The sequence below is a fragment of the Terrapene carolina genome, unplaced genomic scaffold, assembly GCF_002925995.2.
Source record: "Terrapene carolina triunguis isolate 2854851 unplaced genomic scaffold, T_m_triunguis-2.0 Scaffold34021, whole genome shotgun sequence".
NCBI lineage: Eukaryota > Metazoa > Chordata > Testudines > Emydidae > Terrapene > Terrapene triunguis.
Genome location: NW_020698372.1, coordinates 2,033,695 through 2,050,854, shown reverse-complemented (window position 1 = coordinate 2,050,854; position 17,160 = coordinate 2,033,695). Strand labels below are relative to the sequence as shown.

Genomic DNA, 17,160 nt, shown 5'->3' with positions numbered 1-17,160 from the left:
CTACAATGGCATCCACGCTGCCATATTCTTGGAGAAGAAAGTACAATTGCTTACTCTATAGTAACAGATTTTTCCAGGATGTTGTAATCCGTGTGGATCCCACAACCCACCCTCCATTCCCACTTTCAAGGTCCTCAGCTAACATAGGTTTCAAATTGTGAGGGAAATGAGAGAGAGTCAAGGCCACTCTGCTCTTTATGCTATCATATAGACCCAACTGAAACAACTATGAAAAAGCAACAGAGTGTCCTGTGGCACCTTTAAGACTAACAGATATATTGGAGCATAAGCTTTCGTGGGTGACGAAATTGAGTATTCACCCACGAAAGCTTATGCTCCAATACATCTGTTAGTCTTAAAGGTGCCACAGGACTCTCTGTTGCTTTTTACAGATCCAGACTAACATGGCTACCCCTCTGATACTTTGCAACTATGAAAAAGAATCTGATCTCACCTACATGGGCACTTGCATACCTACAGTGGCATCCACAGTAACTCCAACATCTCAAAGAACTACAGTTATGACAGGGTAAGTAACTAGTTTTTCTGTTCATTTGTAAGACTTTTCAAAGTCAATTTGATTCAGAAAAGAGGGCCAGTCCTATGAAGAAGCATAAAATGTATGTGAGTAGCCCCACTGATCTTAATGGGACTGTGCATATGAGAAAGTGGTTGCAATATGGGCCTTAGATTTATTTTGTGAAAAAGCTTATCGCTCATTAGGGACACTCATGTTAAAATTAATATTTTATTTTAGATTATTGCTTGAATTAAAACAATACATTAGATTTAAAACTGAAGAATTTTAAAAATCTAACTTTTCACCATTTATTTATTGTACTAATTACTTAATTTTTGCCCTTTGGTCAGCTTGAATGATGAAAATAAACAAATTACTATTTGAGTGCCATTAGATTGCCCTATGCCATATAAATATGGGGGGAGCCATATTTAGTCCCTGCTGCTAGAAACCCATATACGCTGCATATTGGGTGGACAGTAGTCAAGACATGATGGATAACTGTTTTCAAGTTTGCCTAAATATTCTTCAAAATCTGCTTTAATAGGGCAGAGCTCATGTAAACAAAGAAAGATAGGTTCCAACAGTTGAATCAGTGTCAAAGTAACACTGCTGGTGTAAGGAACCAAGAGAATTGCTTCATTTAATGTTCATATCTTAAGTCTTTAGTGCTAGAAATGAATACACCTTTAGAGAGATGGAAAATTAAGCTTTCCAGTAATGTGTATAGCATTTGTTTCTACCCTTGATGTCACATTAGATATTGCACATTACATTCACATCAGCATTCTGATTACCATAAACTTCTCTCTCCACCCCCACCCCACACAAAACGTGGAATTTCTGCTGTTCCTCATCTAAAATCTTGCAAATGGTGTAAACCATTAATCTCCAATTCTAGGAATTTGAGACTATTGGCTTCTCCGGTGATATCAGATTTCAAATGGCAGGAATGGGAGGGAAGCAAAATTCTAAACAGAAGAAGCTGATTTTAAACCATGCATCACTTCCTGTTTTTGTCAGTATTTGCTGTTGAACATTATATAGAACTTCTAGTTTGTCTATTTAACTTGGTTTTATTTTCTAATGTGCCCATGACCACAGTAGTTTGGTGCTGCTTAGAGTTTAAATATTAAAATCAATATTTGTATCACTTCCATGGTTTCTTCTTCCAGCAAAGCCCCATGCAGCCTGCTGTCATCAGCAGTTCCTTTTTTACATTCAAGAAGAGTGTCAGTGGGCCAAAAGAATTAAAGGTGACTGGCAAAGAATTTTTTTTAAAAATGGGTTTGGGGTTTTTTTTTGCTGTTTATATATAAAGATGACGTGAATGTCTATTTTTTCCCCCTAATTGATGTTTTTAACCTTGGAAATATAGAGAATGTCAAATCTGGAATCCCCTGGCTTAGCTAGAGGATTTCTTGGGTGGGTAAGTGTCTCAGGGTGTGTACTGTGAGCACTTGCACCTAAATTGAAGAGGCAAAATGCTGAATCCTTAATAAAGACACCTTGTGTCCCCCATGTTCATTAAGCACTAGATTTAAATAAGTGTTTTAACCAGTCAGACAAAAATTCTTGTCTCCTCTCCAATGCTCAGCTTTTAATCTTATCTCTTGTAGTGTCATATTTTACTAGTGCTCTGGTCACCAAAGAGTTTTCTAGAGTAGAAAACACCTGAATTACTAATGTAAAAAGCAAGGTGGGATGGGAGGAATCACCTTTTCCAACAAACCTTTCAGGCTGTTTTTATTGCATCATAAAGAAGCAATAAGGCATGAGGCCTGGTTTTTTCCACCTTTGCAAATTATCTTTTAAGTGGAGAAAATATCAGACAAAAGACAGAAAAGATATTGTCTATTGGTGTCTCTTCTCATCTTTAGGCCTTTTGTTGCTCCTCTTGAATGTGGAAACAGGACCTGCTTTTTGCACCAGTGCTGGTACTCAGTCTCTCAGACTTCTGGGGAGGAAAAATGGAAGTGAAACTGTATTAAGTTTATGTAAAACATTAATAGGTTCACAAGTGTATATTCATTAACAGTGGAAATATTGGTAACACATACATTTTAAGATCTTACACTTCACAACCTGCCAGGGCTAGAAACGTTTTGGCAGAGCAAAATGTTTCCTGAGCACTGCTTCTGGTCTTGTGATCGAGAAAAAGAATGTTTAAAGCATCAGGCTGAATGAATTGTGAGCCAAAATTCTGTATGTGAAGAGATGTTCACCAGTATGCAATCAAATATAGTAGTAATATAATCTTCATATAAGAGAATCTGAGTTCACCTTCTGAGTGCTGAATTTTTGTGGGTGAAGTGCACTCTAGGAAGTTCTTGTAGGCTAGGATTCCATTTCCAGTTTCATTAGCTTAGTTGAGAGAGTTGGAAATTTAAGCTTGAAATGGAGTACTTTCCCAGCATTGAATCCCAAGTGAAGGACACTAGCTAGAGTATGTCTACACTGCAAATAGACACCACAGCTGGCCCGTGAAGCTGACTTAGGCTCCGAGGTCTCAGGCTAAGGGGCTGTTTAATTGTGGTGTAGATGTTCAGGCTCAGGCTGCAGTCCGAGCTCTGGGGTCCTCCTACCTTGCAGAGTCCTAGAGTGTGCACTCCAGCCCAAGTCTGAATGCCTACACCACAATTAAACAGACTCTTAGCGCAAGCCCCACGAGCCCGAGTCAGCTAGAACAGGCCGGCCACAGCTTTTTAATTGCAGTGTAGACATACCCTTAAAAGATCGGGCAATTGAAGATGGTGGTTATGTACCAATGTTAAACAGTACCTATTAACATATACCAGGGTACGTATGCCAAAAGGACCTTTTAATAAAAGAATGTGATGGGATATAGAGGAGTGATGTGAATGCATTAACGTGGTTAATTTGATATGTGTTATAATACTTTTATATCTGCAGATTGGCAGAGACCAAAAATGCCCTTAAGAGCACAGAGAGTGGCTATCTTGAAATGACCATGGAAATAGAACGAACAAGAGCTTTGGAGTCAAAAACATTCCAGGAAAAAGAAGAAATGAGATCAAAACTGGAAGAAACCTGTGAAGAGAGAGACAAAATTAAAAAGGTTATAAACAACGAGTGACTTCCTTTCACTAATTGTATCCAGTAGAATCTCATTGACTGGGAGACAAACCCATGATAAATAGTCAATATTGTGAATTAACCAGCAAACAGTAAAGGAATCAAGGACTGCCTCCCAAAATGTAGCTTTTTATTTTATAGATTATTTTTATTTCAACTATATTTCGTAGTGTAGTAATCAAATGCCAAGGGAAGTTCTATGCAGAGATGCGATCTGAAATACAGATCAGCCAACTGTACTTGTCCACTAGAGAAATCTAGTCTAGTAGCCAATGAGAGTGAGTAACAAGTAGGTATCAGTTGGTGGATGGACCCACAGGTATGTTATATGCTACAACAGACTTAAATACAGTAGAACCTCAGAGTTATGAACACCAGAGTTATGAACAGACCAGTCAACCACATGCCTCGTTTGGAACCGGATGTACACAATCAGACAGCAGCAGACCAAAAAAAAAGTAAATACAGTACACTACTATGTTAAACGTAAACTACTAAAAAAAAAAAGGAAAAGCAGCATTTTTCTTCTGCATAGTAAAGTTTCAAAGCTGTATTAAGTCAATGTTCAGTTGTAAACTTTTGAAAGAACAATCATAACGTTTTGTTCAGAGTTACAAACAACCTCCATTCCTGAGGTGTTCGTAACTCTGAGGTTCTACTGTAGCAGTATTGCCAATTTCAAAAGAAACAGCTTTCTTAAAATCTGAATACCTCAAAAAAAGACATACATTTATATTTAATTTATTATTTAATTACAGGAGATGGACTTGCTAAGGAAGCAAGTAGAGTTTCTCGCTGTGGAGAACGGGAAGTTAGTAGGTCACCAAAACCTAAACCAGAAGATTCAGTATCTTGTGAAACTGAAGAAAGATTATGCCAAACTTACTGAGGTATGTGTCCCAGAGATTAGAATACAGATTAAATAAATGATCTAAAGTAGAACAGAAAGCAAAAGCTTGATCAGGAGACTAGAATTCTCATTCCTCTATTTAACTATTCCTGGCATCCTGCAATTCCATGCAACAATGTTTGATTGATAGTTAGTCAGTTTCATCATCAATGTCAGTATTGTTCAGTTTTCTTAATTACTCCTGTAGTTATAAAACACTAAAGAAGTAGTACAGCTTGCAAAAATTAGTTGTTAATGTCATCACATTTAGGTGACTTTTCTTTTTACAACTTAGAATAAGTATAATCCCTTGAAGACAGACTTTCTTCTAATTCTGAGTACCATATTTATCTCTCTTTACAGGAGGTTGAAAAACTGCGTGTTGAAAATATCTTTTTGAAGGAAATTAAAAAATCTGAATCATGTCAAGAATCTTGATCAGCCACAACAACAAATAAACTTGCAAAAGTGGTCATTTTAAAATGTTGATAGACTTTAAAGAGAGAGTTTTAAAAGTAAAGCTTGTCCTTCATCACTATTAACTAGAGCCCTTCATCAGATGTACTCAGGATAATTAATTATTTCAGTCTGTGTAATGTGCCAGGTGGTGGTTTTTAGTGAAACAGTCTGCTTCAGCTCATCTGGCAGATTTTCTAACCCCCCACTTATTGAAGTTGTTCTACAGCTTTATCCATAGGTGCTGCAGGATTTTCCTTTCAACTTTGTGCTTGTACAGGAAAAGCTACTAGTTTTCATTGGAACATTCTCTATTTCTTGTTTCCTTTTGTACTTTAATTTAGGTCAATGCTTTTTTTTAATGCTAGGGGTTTTTCACATTACCTCAATTTGTAGAAAGGTAATTGGTACAAATTCAACTAGTATCTAAACAACTTCTGCCTGTTGTTTTTATGGATGTCTAAATGTTGATACTGGAATGATGAAATTCACTTGTCAAGTTGTGAACTGATTCATATTTCTTTATTACTCAAAAATACATGTTTTATATTAAGGTTTTTTCAATAAAGCAAGAATGTCAATTTAATAATGAATTGATTTGTAAATAGTACTATGAATATTTGGAATCTTGTGGCATAATATTTGCTTCCTTTCCCTTGTTCCACTCTTTCTAGAATTCAAGTGCTCTCAAAACAAACTTTTTTTTTCACTGAATAAGCTTCAAACAGGGACTTCTGTAGTGACAAGAAACCATTCTGCACTAGTATTGTTGAGAATAACCTCATTGGCTAACTTGTTTAAGCAGTGCATAACTGAAAATTCTATCAAACAGAAGTCCATCCCATGTCAAGAGTTTTAAATGTATGCAACATCTTGTAAGAATACAGTAAAACCTCATTAGTTGCCCTAAAGAGTTGGAGATGCGTTGCAAATGACTGGAATATTCAAAATGGGGTGTGGGGGGGGGGGGGAGTATTGATAATGCATCACAATATTAATTGGACAAATGTTAGTTGAGTTTTAGCTATTTGATAGTGTCACTAAATATTTTGTAATGTTTTGTATAAGTAATGAAGTCTCTATAATGCAATTCCTTACTACAGCACTTCACTATTAAATATTTGCTGAGAAGAAGGGAGAGACCATTTTTGTGTGAACTATAGGGTATGAAGTTTAGTGAGGTTCTACTGTAATTAACTAGGGCCTAAATGACAGTGATTTTTCCTCAGTTTAGGTATGAATTAAATATTTTAAATTCAGATATTAATTTTATGTATGGAAAGTAACCTAATACTGCAGAGTAGTTTCTATTTGAAGTTTTTCAGGAAGAGGAGAGAGAAAAGGGCAATCAAACCTTTAATGATGGGCCTCCAGAAAACTGAGGGTGTTGACTTGCCTTATTTAGACTAAATCAGGAAATTCACTTCTTTCCAGAGATGAAGTAATTTTAGAGATGACTTCAACTCTTGCTCCCTTCATCTGTTGTGGAAAATGAAGGCTTCCTTTTCTGCAATAACTCTCCCCCTTGATAGCAATGAGGTGTAGAGGTAGGTCAGACCCACTCGATAGCCTATCTGATGTATTGCAGAATTTGTAATACTGTTAGGGAACAAGTATGGCAGCTATGGTAATACAATTTGTACCTTTTTTTATGGCATATGTTTATAATATATAGTAGTAATGTTCTTCTGGAATTGTGTAACTTTTTAAATAAAGATTTTTGTATATAAATGATTTTATGATTTTTCTATACTGTATGCTCTAACTTTTAGACTCGTGCAAACTTTGGGATAGCTCCACAAAAGGACTTAGGTGCCTAAGTATAAAGCAGAGAACCTCAGAACCCCGACTCAGCTGCCACCTAACCTTGTAGGTGTCTAAAGTTCTAGGTGCTAAGTTTCCACCAGTAAAGTCCCCATGGTGCCTACATTTCTGACGGTAGGCTGCTGTGTGCATGCCTCAGTGCTGATGCCTAGTCCTTGCCCAAACCCCAGCAGGATTCACAAATTAGGCATGCCCCCACCTATCTCACCGGCACAGCCCAACCTTAGAGTAGGTCTACTGGGTCAGGCCCCATACAAAATACATCCTTATACCCTGTGCTTAGTGCATGCTGCCAGGATGTGGGAACCCAAGTTCAATCCTGACTCCGCCTGAGTTGGAACAGGGACATGGACCTCGCCATCCCATATGCCAGGTGAGTGCCCTAACCACTGGGCTAGAGAGTTATTCTTGCTTTCTGGTGAAATGAATATAGAAGGAGAGCATGACCATCATGTTGTGTTTTGTGTTGTTTTTTGTGAGAAATGGCTGACTTGGCTTAGGTACCTAACTCCAGGAGAAGATTTATGGCTGTGATTCCCTAGTGAAAATAAATGCCTAAAGCCCAGATTTTTAAAGATATTTAGGTGGGATTTTCAAAAGCACCTAGGCATCTAATACCCATTGATTTCACCCTAAATCTGGTCCCCAAACTTTAGGGTGCCCCCCAGGGGGGATGAGAGGAATGTTTGGTGGGGCCAGCCCCCACGGGGTGGGGAGAGCAGCCCTGCTCCAGCCCTGCCCCTGGCTGCAGCTCCACTTCCGGCCCTCAGCCCCTGGTTCCCAGCCTGGCCATAGCTCTGCACCCAGCCATGACCCCAGCTGTTGACCTGACCACAGCCTGGCTGTGGTTCCGGCTGCCAGCTGCAGACAGCCTTGGTCCTTGGGTCCTGGCCCAGTTGTGGCCCCAGCTCCAACCGCAGCCCCGCTCCCAGCTGCAGCCCCATCCCTGACCGTGGCCCCACTCCCAATCATCGCTCCTGGACAGCAATAAGGGGGGGGAGGGCATGAGGTAAAAAGTTTGGAGACCACTGCCCTAGATGTGTTTGAAAATTCCACTAGGCACCTAAATATCTTTTTTTAAAATCTGGCCCTAAATCTCTTGAGGTGCAGATCTTATCCCACATCCTTCTCCTTGGCATTTCCCATTTCAGTGCTGCCTTTTTGTGTATCCCATTCCTAGGTGAATAACTCTCCACATACATTGTACAGGGAGCCTGGCTGCCTAGCCCAGGACTGAGGATTCTACTGGATGGCAGGACACCTAAAGTTAGGTGCTGTAATGTTGAGCCTAATTCCCCTTTGTTGATCTAGCCCTTTGAATCTGTTTTATAATGGAATTCATAGAAGGAAGTTGGAATCTGCACAAAATAATGAGTCCATTGGGATTTCTCTTCCTCCTAAATAAAAAAAGTATGACTGGAGGTATCATTTTTATGATCCACATTCAATAAAGTCCTGCTGCTTTCCTGCCAATAGCAAATTCTTGTTTCTTCTACTCATCCCTATCAGTTTTTCTGAGGAGGGTTTATATGGTCAGCTAGGGTTATAGTTGTGCAGCTAACTGATTGGATTACTGGGTATTTAGCTCGCCATGCGCTTTCCCCGTGGCAGTGACCTACGCAGAATTTTTGGAGTGGGTTTACCCTCACAACCTGTCATTGATGTGTCTGTCGTGACCGGCAGACTTTCTGGCTTCATCAGTCCTTTCACAGCCCCCCAAAAGCTTTACTATATGGTTCCTTACTCATCTATTCTTTTATATAAAAGGTGACTGGATTTACCTAGTTAAAAATCACAAAATTTCAAAGCATACAGTTAAGCAGCAAAGCAGGAAGATTAGGTCGTCATGCAAAAATATTTCAACTAATTGTGAGAGCACAAAGGGATTTACAGAACTGACCACAAAAATTTTGCCTTAAAAAACAGTAATATGCTACAATCGTTTTAGGGAAACGAGAAAATGGGCCTACTGAACTTTCTTGCCAATCAGAGCGTCACATGGTGCCTGAACCACACATTGCAATTACTGCCTTTCTTTAAATAACCTGTAGTGAAAGGGCGTGGCATCCCAGATGGAGGGAGGGACAGACATGACTCCCTCCTAGGGGGCAGAGCCAGGACACCCACACCAACCCTGCCAGAAGCAGAGGGGCAGGACAGGAACTGGAAATATAAAAGTTGGGCCCTCCAGCTCAGGTCTGGAGAGGGACCACCAGAGGAGAAGGATGTCTCCAATGCATTGTTGGAGCTTAGACCCAACAGTGGCCGCTACAGCACCTGAGACCCAGAAGGGTTTCCAGAGATTCCAAGGAGCTGTTGGGGATGCCGTTAGCTGTTTACCCCGGCGAGACGAACAATGACCCCGGGACCCAAGTACCCCCCTTGAATGGAAGTGTAGGAAGTAGCCCCAGGGAGCCGAATATAGTTCGGCTGTGGTGTTGACTGACAGCCAGCCAGCATGTTGTGGGTGGATTCCCGCTGACCCAGTGGCAGAGCACTCTGCCCCATTAGGGCCCTGGGGGAGTCAGATGGGCCTGTGTCCTCCTACCCCCTGCTACCGCACCCGGGCGTGGCAGGCTCCCCACTCTAGGCCAAGAGGCCTGTGTTTGTCGGCAGTCTGCCAGAGCCAGTACTCCTGACTGGTGCCCTGCTTTGTCTGGGGGGGTCTGGGCATATAGACTTTGCTGCCTGCCTTGCCTGAGGGCTTGAGTTTATAGACTTCACTGCTCTGTCCTGACTACAGGCCACAGTCCTCTAACTGTTTGGTGCCCTGCACTGCCTGAGGCCCTGGGCTCTGAGGTTATTGATTACTCTACCCCACCAAGTGGCGGAGCCCCAATGCTAATTCCCCTTGAACTGTGCCCCTCCAGAGGCCTTGTAGCAAGGGGGCGTGGCCTCCCTCCCAGATGGACAGAGGGACAGCCACAACTGCCCTGCATAACCACAGGAGTGTATAAATTGTCACATTAATGAACCCCACAGGTGTATTCTGACTTATCAGAATGTTTCAAGCACACAGGAGCAGCTTTAGCCTGAGTTCTAGAAGGATGCTTCAAGATGAGCTTATGCCATTTCCTCTACTGAACACACCAGAATACAGCAGAGCCCTCAACATTTTTAGTAGCTTTTCTAAGCATGTGTTTGATCAAAAGAACCTACCGTGCAACTCTGATGTATTTTCTCTGACAGAGTATTAGTGACACCATCAGATTACAGGAAATCCTGGAAGCACAGTGGCAGAGTCTGCTGCAGGTCTGATTTACTACATTCCAAGCAGAGCCGGCTCCAGGGTTTTTGCCGCCCCAAACGGTGAAAAAAAAAAAAAAGCCGCGATCGTGATCGGCTGATTGGCGGCACTTTGGTGGCAGCTCCACCTCAGCGCTTTCTTCTTCAGCGGCAGGTCCTTCCCTCCGAGAGGACCTAGGGACCCGCCGCTGAATTGCCGCAGAAGAGCTCGACGTGCCGCCCTTTCCCCTTGGCCGCCCCAAGCACCTGCTTGCTGAGCTGGTGTCTGGAGCTGGCCCTGATTCCAAGGTAAGCTACGAACCTCAGCACGGCAGACTGCTAATGGCTACATACAATAGCCTCAGGGTTGATCCAGCTTGTGCCAGTAAGTTCAATTTACCATGCAGTGGAACAGGGTCAAAGGGAGTCCAGCTATCCGCTTTATGATACCCCACACACTCTTTGTGCTGGTGTGACCAGAAGGGCCCCATCCCATTTCCAGCCAGTACTGGCTGTGCACTGTGGTGGCTGGTGAGTGCGGGCAGGCACCCGGTGGTGGCTGGTTATGTGTTGCCTCTGCTGCCCACCCAGCAGCCCTTTACATGCTCCCCCTCTCACTGTCCTCTCCCTGCTTTGCCCCTTCACCCCCAGCCCCGCTGCGCCTCCCTATCCCCCGCTCTGCAGGGCGCGCCCCGCTCTCAGTGCTGTGCGGAGAACCAGCCCCGCCCCTGGTCCAGCAGGCTCCTTCCTTCCCCCACTGCCTCTGGCTGGGCCAGGACCCTGGGAAAGCCCAAGACCCTCTGGGCCGGGGCACCGGCCACAGTGGCCAGGAGGCGCCGAGCCCTGCATGTGCCAGAGCTCTGCAGAGCGCGCTGGTATGAGGAAGCCTCTCCACCCCTCAACTACGCTCTGGAGTGGTGGTGAGGGGGAAGCAAGCTCCAGCTTGTTCGTGCCCTGACCCTGCAGGCTCCACAGCAGCCCCCAGGCAGGGGCTTAGCATCCTCTTCGTCCTGCCCCCAGGGAGCACGGGGCTGGTGTGAACCCTGACAGAAATCTGGGGAGTGGGGCATGTGACCACGCCTGCCCCCCACTGATGTGTTGCCTTGGGAAGACAAGGCACCAGGTACCAGGAGAGGCGGGTCTATCCTGGGGGCCCAGTCAGGCATGGAGGGCCGAGAGCGCGGGACAGGGAGGGTCAGGTCGATCATTCACAGGTGTACAGGAGTGTGTGTGTGTCACCTCTTCCCATGTGATTGTCGGGTGAGGGGTGTTTGTGTCACCCCTCCCTGTATGAACCCTAAAGCCTTAAAGAAAGAAGGTAAATAAAAAGAATCCAACTATACAGTATTTCTCTTTAACGGGGGCTCAACACCAAGTTGACTAATTTGAATGTTTGTACTGCATGGTTCTGATTGATTGCCATTGAACTCATTTGAATACCTGTAATTTTTCCAGGTGTCCCGTATTTAGCATAAGGAAATATGGTCACCCTATTTACAGCAGTATTTTGTAGTGATATGGCAGTTGCCAATTCCTTCAAATATAGCAATAGAGCTGGTTGAAATTTTTTTCAAAGTAATTGAGATGAAAAATGGCTTTTTGTCAAACAAAACTTTTCATGGAAAATAGTCATTTTTGACAACACTTGCCGCTCTCTTAATGGAAAACCAGAAACGGAAATGTTTTCAGTAAAAGGATTTTCAAAAGTAAAATTATTTTAGTTTCATGTTTTTTATTTAAAAAAAACCACTGTCAATGTTCATGGGAGCTTTTAACAAATACATTTCCCCCCTCTCTCCCAATTCCCCATGAAGAATAACTGGTATTTTTCTATCAGCCCCCTCTAAAAGCATCTTACGTAGGGTGACCATATTTCCCAAAAGGAAAACAGGACACCGTATGATGCCAGCCTGAGGCCACCCCTTGCCCCCCCTCCTCCGTGAGGCTGGCCTGAGCCCTGCATGCCCTCCGTGCAAGGCTGGGGTTGCTGTTCACCTGAGCCCTGCCACCCCCGCTCCGTGAAGCAGTCGTTGCTTGCTGGAGCCCTGCCTCCCCCCTCGGCACAGAGCTGGCATCACCCTCGCCCTCCTGCACATTCCTCCACATTGCACCCCACTTTCCTGACAAAAGTGGGCATTTGCTCTTGTCAACTGATCAAGTCGGCAAGAGCAAATGGGACAAATGCCCACTTTTGCCAAAAAAGTCAGGACATAGCTTAAAAAAGGGACTGTCCTGGGCAAAACGGGACGTATGGTCACCCTCATCTTATGGACAATGACCATCCACTTCCTTCTACAAGATGGGCAGTTAGTTCATGTGTAAGGCTCCAGTCCTGCCAGGAGGACCACAGAGGCAGACTTCTGGATTCGCCTGCACAGAGAGCATTGTGGGTTTGAGCCTAAATCAATTAGAGCCTAATTACACACGGGGGGAGAATGCCTTAACCAGAGTGCGCCACAAAAACCCAAGCCTTTTCATATACGCTCATTGGCTACAGCACACTAGAATAAGAAGCAATAACAGAGTTACAGAACCTGACAGTAACAAGGTTTATTGTCATGAAAGAGGCAAGTGCAAATTAAAAAGAATTTACCCAACAGATAATAAAAGGGGGACTGTTCAGAAGACCTCTGCTTGGGATCCAGTTTTAGGTTGTTCCTTTAAGAAAAGCCATGTTATGTGTGGTGAAACCTCACAGTATGCTACAATGAGCACAATAATGCGTAATACCTGCATATCAACCATGAGAGTGCATGATACTGTCAGTCCGGTAACATATGATACAGCACAATCCAGCCTATGAATTGAGGCATACATGGAACACCAAAATGGGCATGACAGTAATGGACAGATAAATCATTACTTCACCCAACGCGGGAGTTTAAAAAGGCAACAAAGTGTGCAGATTATAATGGCATTATCATTACACAAAGCTTGTGATTGTTACAAAAGGAAAAGCTAACCTCAGCATGAGCCACAGTCTAACCATTCCCACTTTCTCAAAACAAGTCCTTAATCATCATAAACTGACAAATTAATACATGTGAGAGTAGATTTTAACAATCTTTATTAAATCCCCATTAACTAGAATCAAAGCAACTGTGCCCTTAAGCCACTTACATTACCTTATCTCCTATTATAGCCTATAATCCACTAATCAAGGAGGCAGGAAGTGCCAGTGACATCCATCTCTAGTACATATTCAGCAAGACCAAGACTGACACCCTGTTAAGATATTCAGTAATTCCCCTAGGCGGTGATGGTAATCGTCTTTTCCCCAGATATTCCTTTGACTTGGTTAGAGGTCAGTTTGGCTACAATTTTTTTCTCTCCTGTTTTATTTGGAGCACATATTATTTGGGATTTAATGATCCTACCAGGCATTATGTCCCTAAGAAGAAGAGGAGGAAAAGACAGTTACTAACACAATGCTATATGTATTCATTCCTTTCTAACGGTTTCTTTGCAAATGAAATATAGCTTTCGTAGTCAACATAGGGCTGATATTTCCCGCAGCCTGAATGTAAAGTAAAACAAAAATTCTAATGGGGGTGGTGGGTGGGGAATGAATTAATGAGCCAATTGGTGGTTAGGGACTAGATCCACAAAGGGACTTAGGGACCTAAAGTGGCTGTTAGGCACCAAAGGACAACATTCAGGCACCACTAGGGTGACCAGATGCCCTGATTTTATAGGGACAGTCCCGATTTTTGGGTCTTTTTCTTATATAGGCTCCTATTACCCCCCACCCCGTCCCGATTTTTCACACTTGCTATCTGGTCACCCTAGGCACCGCTGAGCTCTACCTAACACTAGTGCCTAAATTTCTGCAGGTACGCATGCACAAAACTGCCTAACTCCTGGTGCCCCAATCTGCTCAGCACCCTCCTTCACACCTAGGTGCCAGCAGGATTCTCAGAATAGGCATTTCCCCACCTTCAGTGACTGATCCATTAGGTGTTCCTAGAGCATGTCTAAATCCTTACAATGGACTGCTGGGGCGAACAGATGGGGAATTTTGCAGACTGGGGCATATCACCTTCCCTGTGATTAGAGCACTTACCTGGGATGTGGGAGGCCTGTTTTCAAATTCCCACTCTGCCTGATTTGGAGCAGGGACTTGAACTTAGGTTTCCCACGTCTTAGGTGAGTACCCTGACCACTAGGCTATCAGCTATAATGGGCTGTGGGTCTCTCTCTTTCTGGGTTTTGGCTGCAAAGCCACAGGCTACCTAAGCAGCTGACCTGGCGTAGGCACCTAACTCCAGGAGAAGATGCGCCCTCCGGCCTGGACTTAAGCGCTGAGCACCCTGAGAGGGGTGGGACTTAGCATCAGCGTTTCCTACTTGCTCACTTAGGTAGCTCTCCATTCAGTGTGCTGGCTTCTGTGAATCCCCTTCTTAGGCACCTAACCCTCCTCATGCATTGTATGCTGGGAGCCTGGGTGCCTAACTCGGGGCTGTGGACTCCATCAGGCAACAGGCTGCCTTGAAGTCCGGCACGCCAACGCCTAAGTGTCCTGTGTATTTAGCCCTAGGTTTCTTTTCACTGTCTCCAGGGATGGGGCTTCCTCCACTTTCCTTGGTAGACCATCCCACCCTCTTATAAGGCTAAAGTCATTGAAAGGAAAAGGCAAAGAAAGTCAATTCTTTAGCTGTATATGTTGAATAAACCAAGGTTAGATGGGCTGCTACACAGAGACATATACTGTGTGGCATTGCACCTGCTTGCATCAGGTCTGACTAGGGACAATAGACTTTATAAAGGCAATGGGACATATTATTGGATGTACCTAATTGCTTTTAAAAAGTGTACAAATTTCTACAGACAGCAGAAGTTGTACATTAATCTAATGCAAAGTACCACAATTATCTTAAGTGTAATCTCACCCTTGATCAATCGTTTCCATTTTAAAAATGCCCAGTCCTTCTACATGCAATTTGCATTTTTCCAAGGGAATAGACAAGGTATTTTTGAAGATAAAGGAGCAGGTAAAATCTTCATTAATCTTTGCAGTTTCTGGCATCTGCAAAATAAAGAAGGATTACAGAGGCACAGATTAGGTGCATCCTCTTATTAAAAAGCAGAATAGAAGGTGTTTATGGCAGATTGCATTAAAAGAGAGACTGACCATGAGAAAGTCATGCCTTAGTCAAAAAGACAAACAGCTGAGGTCAGAGAGTTAACCGAAACCAGAGATGTTAGTCATCTGGTCCATTTCCCTGCCAAGACAGAGTTGTTTTCCACATAGATTCTCCAGGGCTTTGTACGCTCCAATTTTAAATGACTCAAATAATGTAGTTTTCACCACTTTCCTTGGGAGTCTACCATCTAATAGATTTCATTGACAGGAAATAGACTTTAATATTCAACCCAACATTTAATTTGCTCAGTTTCATTCCATGCCCCTTCATTATTGCCGCATGTGCTCCTCCCACTCCTCATTGTTTATATACAGGTAGCTGATTCTCATGACCATCCTACCTGTCATTCAGACAAAATAGTATGCTCTTTTAATTTTTCCTCTGAGGTCATTCTCTCCGGTTATTCTATTTATTTGGCCTCTGAATTCTCTCCAATTTGTTAACATCTTTTTTTGGGAATAAGGAGCCCAGAGATAGAAATGGGCCCAAACCAAACCTCCCAGTTTGAACACCCCCAGACTTTGGAATCTCAGGCCTGGTTTACCCTAGGGACTTACATTGGTATAGCTACCTCTCTCAGGGCTGTGAAAAATTCATATCCCTATGAGACATAGCTATACTGCCCTAACCCCTAGTGTAGACAGTGCTAGGTTGATGGAAGAGGCTATTGCCTCTCAGGAAAGGGGATTATCTATAGGTCGTGTCTACGCCGAAGACTTAGCGTGGCACAGCTGCGCCACTGTAGTGTTTCAAGTATAGACATACCCTGAAGCTAGATTTTCATTTTATGATTACCCTCCATCTTGATAATGGCCAAACCAGAACTCAGAGTCTAAACAGCCCTGGGCTGGAGGGTTTGTCTAGGCTGCAGTCCCAGGTCCAGATTTTGAAGGCCTGTGGACTCTTGGCTCATCTCTACCTAGAAATAATCATAGCATTCTTGGTGTGGTCTCACCAGTCCTGGGCAGAGTGAGACTATCACCTCCCTTTTGTCTGAGGTGAAGCCTCTGTGATTCTAGCCTATATTTGGTGTTACTTTATATGCCCTAGAGAACCAAAGCACTGGCTGCCCTTTTTTTTTTTTGCATTTCAAACTTCCATCTAATTTGTGGTCCTATATAATCCTAAAATAGTTTTTTTTTCCCCATTAGTGCTTTCCAATTAAGTTCTGGGGCCTTGAAATTCAGTCTATCCTGGATTGCATTTTCTGCCCTGCAGGGTTAATTCCATTGAATAGCATCAAAATCCTGTTTAAAAAAATCCCTTCCTTCATGTAGATCAGGTGAAATATTAGGGCTCTGGGACTATTTGCCCTTTATCAGATAGCTATATTTTGGATAACTATTCCCTGGTTCTATCAGTTTGCATTTTATCAGGATGTAAATACCTATTGTATTTCCTGTCCCTACTTCAAACATCTCTCTATCAAGGTGTATTATTTCTAACATCATCATCTTCTCTTTTTTTTTTTTTTTTTTTTTTTGCTGTACTTGTCTTGTGCTGCACTGATGGACTAGGGGAGAAAGAGGGCTGATATAGCCCCTTACTTTCATGCAAGCACAGGGTAGGATCTAGGATCTCTCCCTAAGACGTGAGATTGCTAAGGGAGGAGGATGTCCATCTACAGTGCTGACTTGTGTATTTTAGGAGTCCACAGGCCAGTGAGGATGTAAGCTGCAGTCAGCACACGTAGCTGTTCCTTTTCACAGGTGCATTAAAACATTCTCTTCCCTCACAATCCTCAGGCCCACCAGTGTAATACCACCCTGGCCAGCAGCATTAACTACAGAGAGAGATGTGTCTCCCAGAATCCTGGCTCGCCTTTGTAGCACAAGCCAGAGAAGGATTTGGCCTTTAGTCTACAATAACATTGAGTGAATATGTTATTTGGATCATTAATAGGAATGCTGAATGAAATCTTGCCTAGCCCTGATCCCTACGGCACCCACTGGCCTACCTTGGTACATATCTGTTTGTCAGTAGCCTCTGAGGCAGTTTTCAATGGA

At 43.1% G+C, this 17,160-nt stretch overlaps 2 protein-coding genes across 2 annotated transcripts in view; one reads left to right on the top strand and one right to left on the bottom strand.

Moving 5' to 3' along the window:
- LOC112114402 (kinesin-like protein KIF15) overlaps positions 1-5,487 on the top strand; it is a 49,199-nt gene extending 43,712 nt beyond the window's left edge. The window contains exons 33-35 of the mRNA XM_026663873.2: positions 3,434-3,599; positions 4,375-4,506; positions 4,869-5,487. Of these exons, the coding sequence (XP_026519658.1) occupies positions 3,434-3,599; positions 4,375-4,506; positions 4,869-4,943 (373 nt within the window). The 3' untranslated portion in view covers positions 4,944-5,487. The remainder of the gene's footprint in view (positions 1-3,433; positions 3,600-4,374; positions 4,507-4,868) is intronic.
- Positions 5,488-12,582: 7,095 nt separating this feature from the next.
- Positions 12,583-17,160, bottom strand: part of LOC112114401 (protein-glutamine gamma-glutamyltransferase 4) — a 28,292-nt gene continuing 23,714 nt past the window's right edge. The window contains exons 13-14 of the mRNA XM_024211111.2: positions 14,900-15,036; positions 12,583-13,401 (exon numbers count right to left, since the gene is read on the bottom strand). Of these exons, the coding sequence (XP_024066879.1) occupies positions 13,260-13,401; positions 14,900-15,036 (279 nt within the window). The 3' untranslated portion in view covers positions 12,583-13,259. The remainder of the gene's footprint in view (positions 13,402-14,899; positions 15,037-17,160) is intronic.